Raw genomic sequence first — 21,090 nt, 5'->3', positions numbered from 1 at the left:
GCCATACATTATACAATTTTCTTATTCAATTTCTTTTAGATTTACCTTCAACTACTGTATGTATTGCAAGGGCCTGTCTGCATACAAACTGAAAGTGTTTAGGTTTGACCTCATATTATATGGTTTAAGTAAATCTAAAGAAAAAAAAAAAAAAAAAGTACAATGTAGGACCAACTCCCTCTCCTTTACCCTAAAGATGAGGGATATAATGCTGGTTCTTCTGGGGCAGTGATGGCGAACCGTGGCAGCCCAGATGTTTTGGGACTACATTTACCATGATGGTCATGCACTCTGCAGTGTAGTTGAGCATCATGGGAAATGTAGTTCCAAAACATCTGGGGTGCCAAGGTTCGCCATCACTGTTCTAGGGTGTAGTAGAGAGTGGTGACAAGATCGGTTGAGTCTAGATTCTCCATCTAATGCAGAGTACAATCCTTCTTTGACACTGATCAACTACTGCTAAGGAAAATGTTCAGTCACACCTGACTAGCAGACTTGTAGAGGGACAGCAAGACCACCAAATGAAGCACATATTGTTTAACCTCCAATTAAAGATTCTTGGCATAATTAGTTAAAACATCATAATCAGTTAAGTGTATGTCTATCTAGTATGTTTATAAATGCTGGTAGGATGAATCATTGCATGTCCTCATCTCTTTAGAATGTTAGTGCCAAAATTACCTGGATGTCTTTTAAAATCTCCTCTGGACCGGTTCATGGCACCTGTTGCTTTGTAAGAACACCAAGGAGGTGCAATGGGTCCTGGACTCATGCACACTAGTCGCACTGTTTTTATGGTGTACTTTATGATCAAGCAAGTTTCTTTAGTGCATTCCAGTTCACTCCCACAATCCAAAAATGTACCACTTTCCATCCAAAACTGATATCTAGCCACATGACAACTTAGGAAATTAAGCTTTACCCTTTCCAGGGGCAGGGACTGATGAAAATGGACTATATGATTTAATGTATGGTGATACTTAATCAGTAACAGGTCCTCTTATAATAGCAATATCATAATGGCCACCAGATCACCATTGCTAGATCTGATAAGTCTGACAGTCAACCTGCCTGCATCCACAGTAAACTGAACCAGTAGATGTAGGTGGATTATCCTTTAAGCCCGGGTTTACACTGGTGCAACACGACAGTCGTATGACTGTCAATCCGACAGCGATCAGACTTTAATGAACGGGATACGAGTTTGATCAGACTTTGAGATAGCCTGAACAGGAATGAATTCTGGACAGCCGCAGTCATAAATTAGCCTTGTTTATTAAGAAGATGCACATCAATTACAGGATAACAGCAGACAGGAACAGAGCTGACGTTTCGCACTAACGTTATTGCTTACTCATGAGCAAGCACTAACGTTAGTGCAAAACGTCAGCTCTGTTCCTGTCTGCTGTTATCCTGTAATTGATGTGCATCTTCTTAATAAACAAGGCTAATTTATGAGTGCGGCTGTCCAGAATTCATTCCCGTTTACTGCTACCAGCAATAGCCAGCACCTTTAACCTCCGAACCAAGAAGAATTCATTTTAGTCTGTTTGGACTTTTTTCTGGAGCGGTGATTACTTCTTCTCACTTTGAGATAGCCTGACTTGTTCTTTGACCAATCAAAACAATCCCGGTGTGACAAAGTCTTTTTCCTGCTGCTGCAATCCATGTCGGATGTCACAAGTCGGATAGTTAGGACGGTGCTCCGACTTGGATACCACTTCAAATGGTATTCAATGGGCTGAAATCAGACCAAAGTAGTGCAGGAACCTTTTCCAAAGTCGGACTAGATAAGACAGCTCTCATAGGGAATCTTTACTCTATACATGTCATGAGACATTAATTCTCAAAGTCGGAGCGTATGTCGTACCAGTGTGAACCGGTCCTTAACCACTAATGCTGCAATCACCGCGACCAGGCAAGATGTACTTAAAAACACTAACACTCATCCTGCTGGAAGCTGCTATTCTGGCATTCGTTCCCAACTTTGCTGTGCTTGTAATTTTAACTTTTTTATTTTTATTTTTTACCTGTATCCAGTATTAAGATAAAACTTCACAAAGATGTAGGAGGGGTGCCTGCAGTTTCCTTCCTAGTTTCATGCAAGTCAGTGGGTTGCTTTCCTCCCATTAACATTTTGAAGGTAGTGAAGCAAACCAAGGGCTCGCTGATTTAGATCAGGCATTTCCTTTTATGTGTAAGGCAGAAAATAAAACAGTCTACTGCAGAAGATAATGAAAACTGTTCTGTACATTGCCGTCTAAATACATTCAAACACAAAAAAAAAAAAAAACACAAAAAAGGTCACTTTGGATGGATGTCATTTTAGCATTTTATCTAAATCTGGCTTCATGTAGAGAAATCATAACCACTATAGGACAAAGTATGTACGTGGTGAGCAAGATCAAACATTTAATACAATAATCACTGGGAATGCTGTAATAAAAATGCAAAGGCCAAGAATAGAAGGCATCTCAGAGCAATTTAGAGAACATTGTGCATGGGTTCTCAGGGGGAATCCAGAGATTTTGGATGTATAGGACTGGATAAATATGAAAAGTAAAATAAAAATATGAAAAAATAAATAAAAAACACAAGAGATTCATTGCATTACTGAAACCTGAAAAATGTATTTGATGTGTCAGAAGACAGAAGTAACATGCTCTATTTAAATATATGTTAAACCCCTTATGATTTTAGTTTAGCCATGCATTTCTAGCTATGTATATGTAAAGTAAAACAAAGTTATTCACATCTTTTAAAGTCATGCTGGTACCTAATAGAACAAGTGATACTGACAGTCTCATGAACAAAGGTATCAGGACATATTGGGCAATCCATTGGGGATCAGATATTGTAAAAGGGTAGGAATTTTGCACTCTTGCCATTTTAGCTTGTAACGAAATAAAGAAAAGTAGCCCACCCTCAAAATGAACAGTAAAAATATGCCCTTAAAATTAGCCTTTTAATATTCTTGAAAATACACCTTTTGAATATCCTTTAAAATACAGAATGTACAAGAAACTGCATTAGTTATTCTGATACGTTTAATAAACCCTTAAGGAGTAACTGCACTTTTGTTGAGAATTTTTTTTTAAAAGATTCCCCTCTGGATGTATGTACATTTCAGGGATTTTAACAAGTTTTGTTGCAGATTTCTACCTTTTGTTATCCTGAGGAAATATCAATTTGTTTCTCTGTGTCCACTGGGAATCTAATGGGAGTGATCTTATATTGATCAACTAGCTGCTGCACTTGCAGGTGTCTGATAAAAGTGGCAGGGTCTGCATCCCTTTAGACATTTCCTTTTGGGAATCTCTCACCAAAAAGGAGATAGCATTTTTGTTGCAGGGGATGTCCAAAATCTTATTTGTATCTAAGTGCAGACTTCTGTGAAAATCAGTAAGCCAATCACATAACCAGGAAATTACATATCTGGGGGCATTCCATACACCATCTGTGTACAGATTTCCTCCAGGTTGCCATATTGCATTTTACAGAAAATTACAGAGCTGCAAATTGAAAAGGAAAAGTAATTTTTATTAGCATTCAATTACAATATGACTTGTGCAGCAATTGTATAAGGTATTGTTTTTGATTTGCTATTTTTTTTTTCCCACAAAAGTGGGGTTACTCTAAGGATAACGTCTCAGGCTGGATTCACACCACCGCACGGAGCGGCTCACAGCAGGGGGTCCAGTGCTTCCCCATTCACCATTTCAGGTCCCTATTACAGCCCGGATTTTGGGCTGAATTCGGACCTGAAACGGACCAGTAGACGCACAGGACTCCTGTGCAATTCGCACCAGAGCCGCTCCGGAGATGTGTGAACCGACTCCATAGAGAGCCGGTCACACAATCTCCTGACATGCGAATTGGATGTGGAGGAAACCCACATCCAATTCACACTAGTCTGAACCCAGCCTTAGGCACAAAAACACATTTTAAAGCATTTTTCGATTATGGAACTGAATTCAGGTGTGCTGTTTTCAATGGAGACATGCATACAGGTGTGTGAACATGCACTGTGTTCAAATAAAAAACTGCATCTGAGCACATGCATTTTACACACTTAAAAGTGTAAATCCATGTATATGTGCATACAATAGACGCAAACGGTGCAATCTGGTACTGAAAAAAAAAGCAGGAGGATACAAAATTACAATTTTATGCATTTAAAAAATGTAATTAAAATGCAATAATTTTACTGATTACACAGGAACTTCTGTGCTAGAAAAACCTTGTCTATATGATCAGTAAAACTCTTACAGATGTAGCTTAACCACTTGCTGACCAGCCGCTGCCATGGGGTGTGGCAGGTCGGCACAATCCCGCGAACCGTCGTAGCTGTACTTCAGCTCCTATAAGCGGGATAGCAGGCGTGCACGCGCCGCAGCAGGTGCCGATGCTTGTGGCCGGCTGTGGTGGGCACGAAAGGCAGAACAGTTACGTGTGTGTGTGTAAACACACAAATCCCTGTTCTGTGAGGAGAGGAGAGGCAGATCGTGAGTTCCTAGCTATTAGGAACCACGATCTGTCATCTCCTATAGTCAGTCCTATCCCCATACAGTTAGAACACAGTGAGGGAACACACAATTAACCCCTTGATCACCCCCTAGCGTTAACCCCTTCCCTGCCAGTGACTTTTACACAGTAATCAGTGCATTTTTATAGCACTGATCACTGTATAATTTTCAATGGTGTCAAAAATGTGTCAAAAGTGTCCGATGTGTCTGCCATAATTTTGCAGTCCCAATAAAAAAAAAAAAAAAAAAAAAAAAAAAATCGCAGATCGCTGCCATTACTAGTAAAAAAAATAAAAATGACAAATCTATCCTTTATTTTGTAGACGCTATAACTTTTGCGCAAACCAATCAATATACGCTTATTACGATTTTTATTACCAAAAATATGTAGAAGAATACATATTGGCCTAAACTGAGGAAAAAAAATTGCTTTAAAAAAAAAAAAAGAAATTGGGGATATTTATTATAGCAAAAAGTACAAAATAGTGTGTTTTTTTTCAAAAGTCTCACTCTTGTTTATAGCGCAAAAAATAAAAAAACGCAGAGATGATCAAATACCACCAAAAGAAAGCTCTATTTGTGGGGGGGAAAAAAAAAAAAAGACATCAATTTTGTTTAGATACAGCGTCGCACGATCACGCAATTGTCAGTTAAAGCGACGCAGTGCCGAATCACAAAAAAATGGCCTGGTCATTGAGCAGCCAAATCTTCCGGGGTTGAAGTGGTTAAGTGTAACGCAAAACAAAGATGTAAACCATTACTTCCACTAACATTTTATACATTATATAGAAACTGCAATATTTGTACGCATGCAGCTAAATGACAAATTACTTCCAGTTTGTGGATGTGGGGATCTTTACAAGGAGAGTTGCTTAAAACACTATTGGTGTGCAGTTAATCTTCCCATAAGAAACCAGAAGAAAAATGTAAACTTTCATTTTCCTCAGCATTAAAAGATTTATTTTATGCTCAGGTCATGCCTGGGGTAAACCACTATACTGTGAACCATCCACACAGAGAACACAACAGTGTTAGCTGTCCTCTACTGGAAAAAAAAAAAAAAAAAAAAAGTCAGAAGCAACCCCCTGTAGGTCAGAGTTTTATTTTGCAATGGTGCATTAAATATATCAGCCACACAAAATCACTTTTATTATGAAGGGATTCTGGCCAGTATCCTACCTCAACATAGTCCTTGGCATGACCCCAATCTCTCTTGGCATCCAGATTTCCAAGGCTGAAAGACTCCATCTGTCCGAGGTGAATCTTAGCTACTGAACGGCTAATTTTTCGGGTTACAAAATTTGCCCCTGGAATAGAGATAAAGGATATTGTTAGAATTGTCCCGCCAAAGACTTAATGTTTGGCAGATTCCCATTGGTTCTCCACCTCACAGAATACTCTTTTATTCCTCAAACCTTGTCTCTGATCCCTTCCTCCCCTTTATAAAACCCATGGCATCGTTCATCATTTGAGTAAGCTAAGAAGCTTCAATTGCCAGAGTTGCAAGCTCCACTTTCACATCTTTTCTCTCTAAAACTTCTTAAGCATTCCTAATTCGCTGCTTCAATATTCAATCTAGGCAGAAAGCCAAGGAAAATCAATTGGAATGTCAGTTTATAAACATAAAATGCAAAAGGTTATACAAAGGGAAACACTAGTATGGAAGACAGACATCTGAGACCACCCTAGCTTTAGACATAAGAACAAGTAGGAATACACTTTTGCTTGTTAATAAAGCAGCTGGCAGTGTCTTATAAAATATTGCATTCTTTTTTTTTCCAAGCAGATGAATAATGGAATACTTCAGAGGGCTGAGTGTTTCTGTTCTGCACTTCATTGACTTGTTAAGGACAAACAACTGCCAGCAGTACAGTGCAGTCACTAGGATCCTTCTATTTCACAATAATGTGGATGCCAATGTCAACTTCATTAACCTTATTACAAAAAGATAAATTATAGATTTTTAGACAAATTATTTAAAAAAAAAAATAGCAAAATTGCTCTAAAAAGTAGCACAGCAGACGTCACGTCGTGATGTCATGAAGCAGCAGATCGACATGTTATAAGGCTCTTAACCCTTTACTTCTGAGTTGCTATTTACATAGCTTGCTTTTTATTCACCTATTGCTACACTTCGTCTGCTGCCCCCTGTGGTGACTCCTCTGCATTACAGTCCCTGGTGCTGCAATCCTTCCCAAGGAAGCTGATCCTGTTCTGCAAAGGTCAATCCCCAGAAGCTGGCCCCGAATGAGGTTTTAACATGTATATACCTGATATCACTACATTGTCTTGTAAGTTGCCAATTATGTGAATAAGTTTTTATACTGCTACAGTCAGAGGCGCCCTCTGCTGTCTTGACCTAAAGACATTAAATCACTAAGTCTACACCCAATATAAATATGTTGCGCAAGGAACATGCATATTGGACATACAACTAGATCATTTCTGGGGCCATGGGTTGATTTATCAGATCTTTTCCACAAGTATAGTACGTTACACTTGTGCCTGCATTGATTTCTGCTGGGTGCTTTGGTTTCTGCCCAAAAACCCACTGGTAGGATAAATGCTTTACACCAATTATCCCTACTATGCATATATGTAGGATTATGGTAAAGATGATAGAGAGGAAGCAGTTTTGAGGATTGAGACTGATATGAATGGTCTGTGTACTCTAGGTCAGCCTTTCAAAATCAATTCATAGAAACCTCAGATTTTTAGTTACAGTGGATATAAAAAGTCTACACACCCTTGTTAAAATGTCAGGTTTCTGTGATGTAAAAAGACGAGACAAAGAAAACATTTCAGAACTTTTTTCACCTTGAATGTGACCAATAAACTGTACAACTCAATTGAAAAACAAACTGAAATAAAAAAACTAAAATAATGTGGTTGCACAAGTGTGCACACCCTCTTATAACTTGGGTTGTAGCTGTAATCAGAATTAAGCAATCACATTCAAACTCATGTTAAATAGGAGTCAGTACACACCTGCCATCATTCAAAGTGCCTCTGATTAATCCCAAATAAAGTTCAGCTGTTCTAGTAGGTCTTTCCTGACATTTTCTTAGTCGCATCCTACAGCAAAAGCCATGGTGCGCAAACAGCTTCCAAAGTAATAGAGGGATCCCATTGTAAAAGGTATCAGTCAGGAGAAGGGTACAAAAGAATTTCCAAGGCATTAGATATACCACGGAAAACAGTGAAGACAGTCATCATCAAGTGGAGAAAATATGGCACAACAGTGACATTACCAAGAACTGGTCACCCCTCCAAAATTGATGAAAAGACGAGAAGAAAACTGGTCAGGGAAGCTACCAAGAGGCCTACAGCAACATTAAAGGAGCTGCAGGAATATCTGACAAGTACTGGCTGTGTGGTACATGTGACAACAATTTCCCGTATTCTTCATATGTCTGGGCTTTGGGGTAGAGTGGTAGAGTTTTCTTTTCTTACGAAGAAAAACATCCAAGCTCGGCTAAACTTTGCAAAAACACATCTGAAGTCTCCCAGAAGCATGTGGGAAAATGTGTTATGGTCTGATGAAACCAAGGTTGAACTATTTGGCCATAATTCCAAAAGATATTTTTGGTGCAAAAAAACAACACTGCACATCACAAAAAGAACACCACACCCACTGTGAAGCATGGTGGTGGCAGCATCATGCTTTGGGGTGTTTTTTCTTCAGCTGTAACAGGGACCTGTCATGGTAGAGAGAATTGTGAACCGTTCCAAATACCAGTCACTATTGGCACAAAACCTTCAGGCTTCTGCTAGAAAGCTGAACATGAAGAGGAACTTCATCTTTCAGCATAACGACCCAAAGCATACATCCAAATCAACAAAGGAATGGCTTCACCCGAAGAAGATTTAAGTTTTGGAATGGCCCAGCCAGAGCCCAGACCCGGATAAAAACCTATGGGGTGATCTGAAGAGGGCTGTGCACAGGAGATGTCCTCGCAAGCTGACAGATTTGGAGTGTTTTGCAAAAAAGAGTGGGCAAATATTGCCAAGTCAAGATGTGCCATGCTGATAGACTCATACCCAAAAAGACTGAGTGCTGTAATCAAATCAAAAAGTGCTTCAACAAAGTATTAGTTTAAGGGAGTGCACACTTATGCAACCATATTTTAGTTTTTTAGTTTTACTTCCCTCCACCTAAAAGAAGATTTCAGTTTGTTGTTCAACTGAGTTGTACAGGTTATAGGTCACATTAAAGGTGGAAAAAGTTCTGAAAAGATTTATCCGTCTAATTTTTTTACATCACAGAAACCTGACATTTTAAACAGGGGGTGTGTGGACGTTTTATATCCACTGTATAACAATGATACATTGGTGCTTTGGACACAGTCTTACAAACTCTCAGCCTGTTTCAAGCTAAATCACACCAACACATACACTCTGCATCTGCATATTTTTAATTATCAAAATATAAAAAAAAAGCATATTAATGTGAAAATTCACTGTTATATTGTGCTTGGCAGACTAGGTATAATGAACTGCTTTTCTGTGTTCAAATGAATATTCAGAGGACAGAGAGGACAGCAAGACTCTGCCAGGCAAAATATGCCAGAAAGTGAAGCAAACAGATGTGCTACTGAATAACTATGCAGAATGAAAGTGCCAAAGATATTATATCATTGCAAAGACAAGGGCTGTTTAAAACAAACTCAAATAGTGCTAATGGTATTATATATCAAAGAATCATTCCCACTTTCGTAATGCAAACAAAAAGCACAATTTTATTGCTAAGAAGGATTTAAAGGAAATTAAACTTTTGCTCATAAAAACTATTTACAATACCCGTGTGCCTACACAATCTACCTGTGTATTTTTCCCCTTGGCACATGGCTGCACATCCAACTTTTATTCTGCACTATATATAAAAAATACAGTTTCAAAGAAGCTTTAGGACATATCTGAATCTATAGTAAAAAGCTGAGGTGTAGAGCCACTTGACTGATGCTGTTAACCTATCACAGAAACCTTTATACAACATAGACATGTCAGAAGACACTGAAAAATTGCAGTTAATGCTGTGCACATTGGTCATTTTATTTACACAATCTGGTTTTCATACATACAGGGAAGCTAAATAATTCTATGTTACCCACAATGAAGGTCAAAACTTAGAACTTAAAAAAAAAAAAAATCATAATAATAATAAATAAAAACAATAATAATATTTTTTTTTTCTGAGAATGATACACTGCTGGAGCACATAACATTGTTTTTCAATGTCTACAAAGTGTTACTCTTTTCCATCCAAGAAGGTTTGGCTGGAAGTGGTTGTAAACCCTTCCATATGCCCAGTGAAGTAACTGGCCTCACAGAGATGAAACAAATCCTCCTACTTATGTTGTACCTGTTTATCTGCAGTCTTGTCTTCTTTACATGTAAACAAAGTCTAAAATATATACAGCATGTCACTCGAAAAAAAAAGGGGGGCAGCAAGCTGAAATTAGACTACACTTTTCTCTTGGTATCAGGAAAGCTTATCAGAAGTGACCCATGCCGATAGAGGAATGAAGCAGCAGACAGAAATGGTACTAGTGTTCATGGAGGACAAGTACACACTACAGAGGGATATACTTTGTTCAGATTTTCTGCCTGAGGTTTACAACCACTTTAATGAGAAGTTGACACTTATATAAGGCACTTTGCTTTTGGAATCTTAGCCAAGTCACTTGACTGGAGTAATTATACATACAGACGTGCAACAGTTCCATGATACAGCTCTTGGTACAAGACTCACAAAAAAAAAAAAAAAAAAAAACAATATAACCGACAATAAGAAAAGTTAAGAAATGCGAACACGAGTACTAAAACCTGTAAATATGTTAAACAAGACAAATACTACAGAAACTGCTGCAGTAGTTTTTTTTTTTTTTTTCAGGAAAGTATTGTAGATATATAAAGTGCAAACAGAGGAACAGCCATGGCTGCAGGAAATGCCACCTATATCAGGCATTTTCTAAGGTCAGCATTTACTACCTTGAATTTTGGCACAGAGATGATACAAACATGCAAAGGCACCAGCTTTACAGCTCCAAGCTGTATTAAAAAAAAAAAAAAAAGATTTGACACAGATCAGCCCCTGATGCTGGCTCTTGTCTTGGAACTCACTTCAAATTTACAATGCTATACTAAAGTCTGACCAATTACTGGGGGAAGACTAGGAAGTTTTCCTCCTGCCCCCAGCAGGCTGACATCGCAGACTAAGCCTTGTTGGGTTAATAGAGCAGAAACACTTTTTTATACTTTCTATAGAGCTAAATGATACAGTTGCTGAATATTGCAACAATTCAGATATGAATTCATGCCAATTTGAACATAGTGAATCGGTTTATTTTAAGTGGATATCCTGGGCATGTGTTTTTCCAGGTATATAGCTGCAGGCAATTAGGCCCCCATAGGGTTAAGCCAGGTTTAGGGCGACAGCCCCACATTAGACATCATTAAAAGAAGTCAGCAATAACATCTTTCTTTTCTCACTTTTTTTCTGTTCAGGCTAGGTCACACTAATGCAGCTGTGATTTGATCAGATTTTCAGTTGGATTATGTAGTGCCCACTTGGTTACAATATGCTGCATTTTTTATGTTATTGTGTTGTTTGTAAGGGAAGGAGAGATTGGATGCTAGTTAAGGAGCCCTAACCTGGAAAAATGTGCCAAAAACATGAACATTTTTGGTGTTATCACTGAAATTAATGGAGCCAAAATCATGCTGCAATCACACCGAAAAAGCACCAGGCCATTTCCCAAAAACGGACCGTGCTGTGCTGCCCTGATGTGAATGGACACTATAGAGCAGGGGTCTCAAACCGGCGGCCCTCCAGCTGTTGCTAAACTACAAGTCCCATGAGGCATTGCAAGGCTGACAGTTAAAAGCATGACGGGACTTGTAGTTTCGTAACAGCTGGAGGGCCACCAGTTTGAGACCCCTGCTATAGAGAATAATGTGATTTCAATTGTCATGCAATTCTATGTGACCCAAGTCGCAGCTGAAATCACACTAGAGTGAACCAAGTCTAAAACTGAACACTAGGCAGATCTAAAAACACCAATTCATGCAATTATGCATTCATCAAAACAAATCTATTAAAAAACCTATAATGTATTCTTACAGTAACTAGTATAAAAATCGGACTATGTTTTTATACTACACTTGTCTAACTCCCTATATCAGTGATGGCAAACCTTGGCACCCCAGATGTTTTGGAACTACATTTCCCATGATGCTCATGCACTCTGCAGTGTAACTGAGCATCATGGGAAGTGTAGTTCACAAAACATCTGGAGTGCCAAGGTTCGCCATCACTGACCTATATAGTAGCACTTAAGTCGGGGAGGGAGAAGCAGCATTAGTAGCCGTTAAGGTGTGCTGCATGAAATATTACTGATCATGAACATGCTGACAGGAGAAGAGGGATTAGATCTATTGCTGCTGCTCCTTCATTGTCCGATTAGTCTGGAGGGGCAGGGAGCTGACCTCTGGTATGGTTAACATTTAAAACAAAGATTTGCCAGTAGGTACAGTCTTGTTAGAGAGAGAATACATTCTTAACAGGTAAAGGGAAGTCCCTTCTGGCAAAAACTAATTTCTTCAATCTGTACACTGATGTACTAGCCTTACAGATTGAATGGAGATGAATGCCAGAGAAACAACTCCAGAACGTACCCGCTGGAATTACATCACCAGTGCGCCCCCACAATGAATGAAGAAAGTAAACCCCAAGAATCTGTTAGAAAAAGGGGAGCATGGAAGTACCAGCAAAATGAAGGCAGGGTGCTCAGATGTAGCCTTTTCCAGAGGTGAATGGGTCATAATGTGAACGTATGCTGTGTATACTTACAGTACACATTATGGCAAATGCTGGTTGGTCATTTCCCCCATTTAAAGCATTTCTAAATGCAAAATGTTTATTAACAATAAAACACATGTTCTACTTATGTGCTCTATGCAATGGTATTGAACAAAACAGCCCTAAATCTCCTCTTCTGGGATCCCCTGCCAGTGCTCTCCACTCCTCTGCCTTACCCCAAAGCATGCCGCTTGTGTACCGCTTGTGTACACACACACACAGTGGCTTTGATTGACAGCAGCAGGAGCTAATGGTTCCCAGGGAGAAGGGAAGAGAGGAGCTACAGCCAGGTACAGCGCTGGATTGATACAGAACTGAGGTAAAATGTTTGGGGGGGGGGGGGTATGGCGGTACAGCAAGTAGCAAAACATTTTTTTTAACTTAATGCAGTAAAGTGGAGCTCCAGCCCCCCCACTAAAGATTTTTAAGTCAGCACCTACAAATACTGTAGCTGCTGACTTTTAATATTAGGATTCCGCAAGGTCAGCACCCCAGACGATTTTTCAATCGGCTCTTGAAAGCTGCCTCCGCCATGCCTTGTGAGGGGAAACTGGCAGTGAAGCCTTGCAGCCGGTTCCCTACTGTGGATGCACGAAGCGCGCTGCATTTTGTGAATGGGCCAGGGCAAAGTTCCGGGAGACCTAGCCGCGGTGAGATCTTCTGGAGGTGGAGACGGGTAGCAGTCAAAAGCAGGTTCCCCCGAAAGGTGCCAAATGTGGAATCGGGGGAGGAAGCGAACAAACAGAGCCTCCCCTTTTGGGTGGAGCTCCGTATTAAAAATTAAACTTTTTTTTAGCTTTAGAACCACTTTGATGCCTCTCTATATTGTACTGAATCAACAGGAAATCTTTTCAAAGCAAGGGAAATACACTTAACATTTATCACAAGTGTCTTTTAGAAATCCCCCTTATATTCCTGCTATGGGGACAACTCAATTTTGGAATTACCTCACTTTCATTTGAGGAGAAAATGGTAAACAAGACAAAGTCAAATACAAAGGGTGAACCAAAAACATTTGTTACCAGTCCGGTTGTACTAATTCTCACCATACATGCTACAACCTAACCATACAACGGTGTTAATTTTGTCAGCAAATTTTGATTTAGTTTTAGTCTTAGGAATAAAATGGCATTTTAGTTTCAGTCCCATTTTAGTCTTCTACAATTGTTTTAGTTTTAGTCGTATTTAGTAGACTAAATCTCTAGTACATTTTAGTCGACTAAAATCGAATGTGTTTAGTTAAATAATGCATTATTTAAAGCGGACTTCCACCCAAAAATGGAACTTCCGCTTTTGCGGATTCCTCCCCCCTCCGGTGTCACATTTGGCACCTTTCAGGGGGGAAGGAGGAGCAGATACCTGTCTAATACAGGTATTTTGCTCCCACTTCCAGGCATAGATACCCGAGCTGCCCGCGGGTATCTATGCCACTTCTGGGACCTGTGTGTCTCCCAGAAGACAGCGGGGGGGACGGAGAAGGCATCAGAAGACAGCAGGGACCAGTGGGAACGCGCAGCGTGAGTCGCACATTGTGCAGTAGGGAACCTGGAAGTGAAGCCTTGCGGCTTCACTTCCCGATTCCCTGACCGAAGATGGCGGCAGCAGCACCCGAGAGCCAAGGGACAGGTTGGCTTTAGGTCACCCTGGACAGGTAAGTGTCCTTATTTGAAAAGTTAGCAGCTGTAGTATTTTGAAAAAAAAAAAAAAAAATCGGCGGAGCTCCACTTTAGGCATTTCTCTAGAATTTCAAAACTCATACTCCTGGAGTAAAAAAAAAAAAAAAATCTTATAGGTTATTATTTATGGTATTAAGGTTTAAACAAACACACAGATTCAGATTAAGCCACTGTGGATGGTCTGAAGAGGCCTGTAATGCACAGTGGTCTGAGTAGGCCTGTAATGCTATAGAGTGCTCTCTGGACAGTGGTCTGAGGAGGCCTGTAATGCTACAGAGTGCTCTCTGGACAGTGGTCTGAGAAGGCCTGTAATGCTACAGAGTGCTCTCTGGACAGTGGTCTGAGGAGGCCTGTAATGCTACAGAGTGCTCTTTGGACAGTGGTCTGAGGAGGCCTGTAATGCTACAGAGTGCTCTCTGGACAGTGGTCTGAGGAGGCCTGTAATGCTACAGAGTGCTCTCTGGACAGTGGTCTGAGGAGGCCTGTAATGCTACAGAGTGCTCTCTGGACAGTGGTCTGAGAAGGCCTGTAATGCTACAGAGTGCTCTCTGGACAGTGGTCTGAGGAGGCCTGTAATGCTACAGAGTGCTCTCTGGACAGTGGTCTGAGGAGGCCTGTAATGCTACAGAGTGCTCTCTGGACAGTGGTCTGAGGAGGCCTGTAATGCTACAGAGTGCTCTCTGGACAGTGGTCTGAGGAGGCCTGTAATGCTACAGAGTGCTCTCTGGACAGTGGTCTGAGGAGGCCTGTAATGCTACAGAGTGGTCTCTGGACAGTGGTCTGAGGAGGCCTGTAATGCTACAGAGTGCTCTCTGGACAGTGGTCTGAGGAGACCTGTAATGCTGCACGGTGCTCTGAGAGGCCTGTAATGCTGAACAGTGCTCTGGATGCCTGTGGTCAGAGGAGGCCTGTAATGCTGCACACCGTACTGGATTGTGTTCTGGTCTCAGCTGGTCTGAATTGGACAGCCTGTAATGCACAGTGCCCTGGATGCTGGTGGTCAGAGAAGACCAGTAATGCTGCACAGTTATCTGGGCGGTGGTCTGAGAGGCCTGTAATGCTGCACAGTGCTCTGGAGGCCTGTAATGCTGCACACCGTACTGGCTTATCGTCTGGTCTCAGCAGATCTGACTTGGACGGCCTGTATAGCACAGTGCTCTGGATGCTGGTGGCTAGAGGAGTTCTGTAATGCTGCACAGTGCAGGGTGTGGTCTGAGGGATGGCTTGTAATGCACAGTGCCCTGGATGTCACTGCCAGTGGTCAGAGGAAGCTTGCAATGCTGTGCAGTGCTGGATGGTGGTCTGAGGGATGGCCTGTAAAAATACACAGCGCCCTATGTCATCGCCAGTGGTCAGGAGGCCTATGTAATGCACACACAGTGCTCGGGATGGACGGCGGTCTGAGGGGAGGCCTCAAACTTTCAGTGTCTGCTGGACGTGGGCGCCTGGCCGGCGGTTGTCTTGTGATTCGAGAGTGGGGCAGTCTTGTCGTGAGTGACTGGGGAGGCCTGGCTATAATGCACAGTGCTGGTCTCTGGCAGTCGTCACGATGCACACAGTCGCTTGCTGGGAGTGGAAGCAGGCGGAGCTACGTGAAAACCGGAAGTTAGTTCACAAGTGTAAACGTCCCTCCTTGCCATTTTTGTCCTGTTTTCGTTCGTTAACGATTGATTTTTTCAGTTTTCATCAGTGGACGAATATGTGGTGTACTTTGTTTTGTTTTCATCACTGTAAAAATGCCGCTGATGAAAAATGTTCTTGTTGACAAAATTAACACTGCCATACAATTAACTCTGGTTCTAACAAAAATTACCACATGTAACATGAAGACCTAGCCAAAGGTCCAATAAATTTTTATCCAATAAGGTAGTCTCTTGAATTACATACTGGTTTGTAGCTCTGAGGGGGATTGTAATTAAAAGTAATTCCACAGGAGACTGCACAATAAGATTGCTATGTGTATGGGGAGCTTTAGAGTTGTATAAATCTCATAATGGGAGAAAAATAGAAAGCCTTGGTGGATATTACCAGTTCTCATATGCAATTCCACTATAGATTTTGATTTTTGCCTGTAGTTCTTCTTTACGAGCATTACAGACATGATGAACTCTATACCCCCCCAATTACACCCACAGTGTCCAGTGTTGTTCTTTGTTGAATTTTGTGCATACTAGCAGAGGTAACAATTTCTTTAACAACCATGTCTTTAACAGTACCTACATTTATTTAATTTTACAGAAGTCATTAGGAGTATTTATGTTAACATGCCATAAGAATGATGACATTTTCAATATCTAAGATATATTATACTTAAACAAATAAAAATTGGTTTAATTGTGTGCAAGCTGAAATCATGAATAGCCCCATCTATTTAAATAAGGTCATGCATATTTGTGGTCTTCTAGGAATGGAAGTGAACAGCCCAATTGTAACTTATGGTTACAGCTGCTCAGCAATAAAATTCTTAACAAATTACTTTTTTTCTCTGCACATTTTAAAAGAGCACATTTGCCATATAAACTGCAGAACACGATCTCCATGTCTCCCCCCCCCCATCAAGAAAAGAGCTGCTATTTACTTGGGAAAAAAATCTGTGTTTTCTGTACTTGGACAACAAAGTGTTTGCGCCATTTCCTTTTTTTGACTTGTATGTGAATATTTACCTCTCGATTACAAATAATTGAGTGTGCAAACTTTGAATTTTGGTCTCGTCTAAAAACTTCTAAAAAGCAATTTTTAATCACAAAGTATTACATCAAGAACAAGGCAAATACAGCTTTCCATTTCAAATGCTGACAGTACAACAGGCCCAAAAATGATTTGCAAGATTATAACTTGGTCTTCTGCACTACTAAGCACTTTACCATTGGGCTACATGATTAACGGAAAATCGTTCTTATTCAGTTTTTTATTATTATACTGGATTTATATAGCGCCAACAGTAGGAGCTCTTTACAACTTAGGGTAGACTGTGCAAATACACTTTAATACAGTAGGAATCAGAGGGCCCTGCTCCTTAGAGCTTATTATACATGTACATTTTACAGTACAAGGTATAGTCATAGATCTTTGAAGATCAAAGCACAGCGTTTGCCTGAAGGCTATGTTTCCACTAGTGCGACTTTTCATGCGACTTGGGACTGAAAAGTCGCATGACAAATTGTATCCCATGATTTCCAATGAGTACCGTTCATATCTGTGCGACTTTAAGTCGCAGCGACTTCAAAGTAGTCCCTGCACTACTTTGGTCCCACTTTGATGCGACTTGAGGTCCATAGATACAGGCATTGCTTCAAATCGCGGTAAAAAGTCGCGGTAAAATCGCGGTAAAAAAATTGCGGCAAAATCGCGCGACTTTGGGGACGCAATAGTGGAAACATAGCCTTAGAAGAGGACTTACGGGAAAAAAAAAAAAAAAAAATGATATGTTGGTAGGTTGATTGGCTGCTGTCTAAATTGGCCCTAGTATGTGTATGTATGAATGTGAGTTAGGGACCTTAGAGTGTAAGCTCCTTGAGGGCAGTGATTGATAAATGTACAATATATGTGTAAAGCATCGCGTAAATTGACAGCGCTATATAATTACCTGTAATAAATAAAATAGATAAATGCTAGATATGAGCACTTATTAGCATATGTCGATTATAATTCATAAAAGGAAAGCCACACACCTTAAAAACAGGTGAATTAACCACTTTCGATCCCAGCCATCGTCAAAGACATCCGCAGGAGGGATCTCCCATCCTGGGCGGGCGTTATATGACGTCCTCGGCTTCCTGGCCGTCTAGGGGGTGCGCGCCCGCCGCGTCACTCGGGAGCCGATGCACGTGCCCGGCGGCCGCGATGTCTGCCAGGCACCCGTGATTGCCCGATAACAGAGCAGGACGGTGGATCTGTGTGTGTAAACACACAGATCCACGTCCTGTCAGGTGAGAGGAGACCGATGGTATGTTCCCAGTACAGAGGAACACCGATCGGTCTCCTCCCCTTGTGAGTCCCATCCCCCTACATTTAGAAACACCTCCTTAGGACACACTTAACCCCTTGATCGCCCCCTAGTGTTAACCCCTTCCCCGCGAGTCACATTTATACAGTAATCAGTGCATTTTTATAGCACTGATTCGCTGTATAAATGTGAATGGTCCCAAAATAGTGTCAAAAGTGTCCCATATGTCCATCACAATGTCACAGTCATGATAAAAATCTTAGATCACTGTCATTACTAGTAAAAAAAATATATAAAAATAATAAAAATGCCATTAATCTATCCCCTATTTTGTAGATGCTATAACTTTTGCGCAAACCAATCAATATACGCTAATTGCAATTTTTTTTACCAAAAATATGTAGAAGAATACATATCGGCCTAAACTGAGGAAAAAAATTGTTTAAAAAAAAAAAAAAAAATTGGGATATTTATTATAGCAAAAAGTAAAAAATAGTGTTTTTTTCAAACTTGTTACTCTTCTTTTGTTTATAGCGCAAGAGGTAAAAACCACAGAGGTGATCAAATACCACCAAAAGAAAGCTCTATTTGTGGGAAAAAAAATGATAAAAATTTGGATACAGTGTTGTATGACCGCGCAATTGTCAAAGTGTTACAGCGCTGAAAACTGAAAATTGGCCTGGGCAGGAAGGGGGTGAAAATGCCCTGTACTGAAGTGGTTAAAAACACACACAAAAAAAAAAATTATATATATATATATATTTTTTTTTTTTTTTTTTTTTTTTTTACACAGTATGTGTTTTTAACCACTTCAACACCGGGCATTTTCACCCCCTTCCTGCCCAGGCCAATTTTCAGCGCTGTAACACTGACAATTGCGCAGTCATGCAACACTGCACCCAAATCTTATAATATATATTTATATAGTTACATAGTTCCTAAGGTTGAATAAAGACACCAGTCCATCCAGTTTAACCTGAGTGTGGGTGCGTATCTACAATCATTCCTATTTAAGGTACCCATATAGCGCTGCCAATTCACGCAGCACTCCACACATACATCGTACACCCACAATGGTCCCTACCCTCAAGGAGCCCACAATCCAAGGTCCCCAACTCACATTCATATACTAGGAACAATTTTTGAAAAGAAGCCAATTAACCTACCAGCAAGTCTTTGGAGTGTGGGAGGAAACCGGAGTACCTGGAGGAAACCCATGCAGGCACAGGGAGAACATGCAAACTCCAGGCAGGTAGTGCTAATGTCCACCTTACCACCTGCCCTTTGGATCCCGTTCCCTCACAAATGCTACGTTCACCCTCTGGCCCTATGCTACACTCTCTAACCCACATCTTCAATCTCTCCCTCTCTTCTGGCATCTTCCCAAACTCTCTAAAACATGCACTTGTCAGACCCATACTTAAAAAGCCCTCACTGGACCCATCCAATCTTAACAACCTATGCCCCATCTCCTTGCTCCCCTTCTTATCCAAACTCCTCGAACGTCTGGTCTACAACCGACTGAGCATCCACCTCACTGATAATAACCTTCTTTATCCCCTTCAGTCTGGATTTCGTTCTCAACACTCCACAGAAACTGCTCTCCTAAAACTAACAAACGATCTACTGACGGCCAAAACCAATCGACACTATTCTGTACTCCTACTCCTGGACCTCTCTGCTGCCTTTGATACGGTTGACCACCCCCTCCTCCTCAAAAAACTACACACCTTTGGTCTCCGTGACTGTACACTTCGCTGGTTTTCTTCCTACTTATCCAACCGCACCTTTAGTGTTCCTTACAACTCTACTTCCTCCTCTCCTCTTCCTTTCTCTGTTGGGGTCCCCCAGGGTTCTGTTCTTGGACCTCTCCTATTTTCAATCTACACCGCCTCCCTGGGTCAACTGATAGCCTCCCATGGCTTCCAATACCACCTCTACGCTGAATTACACCCAAATCTATTTCTCTACCCCTCAGCTCATTCCCTCAGATATATCAGTCTGGATGTCACACCACTTCCTCAAACTCAATCTATCCAAAACTGAACTTATAATTTTTCCTCCCCCATATGTCCCTTCCCCTGATCTCTCTGTCAAAATCGATGGCTCAACTATAAGCCCATCCCCACATACCAAGGTTCTAGGTGTAGTCCTAGACTCTGAACACTCCTTCAAGCAACACATCCAATCACTGTCCAAATCCTGCCGCCTCAACCTCCGCAACATCTCCAAAATACGCCCCTTTCTAACCAATGACACAACAAAGCTCTTAATTCACTCGCTGGTCATCTCTCGCCTCGACTACTGCAACTCCCTTCTCACTGGCTTACCTCTAACATAGTCTATCACCTCTTCAATCCATCATGAATGCCGCTGCCAGACTCATCCACCTTACCAATCGCTCTGTGTCTGCCACTCCTCTCTGTCAATCCCTCCACTGGCTTCCGTCAGGCCAAAGAATTAGATTCAAAATTCTAACTACGTACAAAGCCATCCACAATTTCGCCCTCAGCTACATCAATAGCTTAGTCTCTAAATACCAACCTACTCGTTCTCTTCGTTCCTCTCAAGACCTCCTGCTCTCTAGCTCCCTCGTCACCTCCTCCCATGCTCGCCTCCAAGACTTTTCCAAAGCCTCTCCAATCCTATGGAATGCCCTGCCCCAATCTGTCCGCTTATCTCCTACTCTTAGCTTTTAGACGATCCCTGAAAACCCTTCTTTTCAGAGCAGCCTATCTTACCCACACTTAACAACTGTATTTTCATTTTTTCCATCAGCTCATCCCCCACAGTTATTACCTTTTGTTTCCACTTGACCCTCCCTTCTAGATTGTAAGCTCTAATGAGCAGGGCCCTCTGATCCCTCCTGTATTGGTTTGTATTGTAAGTGTACTGTCTGCCCTCACGTTGTAAAGCTCTGCGCAAACTGTTGGCGCTATATAAATCCTGTATAATAATAATAATGATAATAATAATAGTGTCATGGTTGGGATTTGAACCAGTGACCCTTTTTACTGCTAGGCGAGAGTGCTACCCACTACACCACTGTATATATATATATATATATATATATATATATAT

At 41.0% G+C, this 21,090-nt stretch overlaps 1 protein-coding gene across 1 annotated transcript in view; it reads right to left on the bottom strand.

Annotated features, from left to right (window-relative positions):
- Positions 1–21,090, bottom strand: part of GMDS (GDP-mannose 4,6-dehydratase) — an 802,997-nt gene that overhangs the window by 404,240 nt on the left and 377,667 nt on the right. Inside the window, exon 8 of the mRNA XM_073630960.1 lies at positions 5,706–5,833. Coding sequence (XP_073487061.1) covers positions 5,706–5,833 — 128 coding nt within the window. The remainder of the gene's footprint in view (positions 1–5,705; positions 5,834–21,090) is intronic.

Source organism: Aquarana catesbeiana, linkage group LG05, assembly GCF_042186555.1.
Source record: "Aquarana catesbeiana isolate 2022-GZ linkage group LG05, ASM4218655v1, whole genome shotgun sequence".
Lineage (NCBI taxonomy): Eukaryota > Metazoa > Chordata > Amphibia > Anura > Ranidae > Aquarana > Aquarana catesbeiana.
Note: the sequence above shows the minus strand (reverse complement) of the source record. Positions and strands in the feature narration are given on the sequence as shown.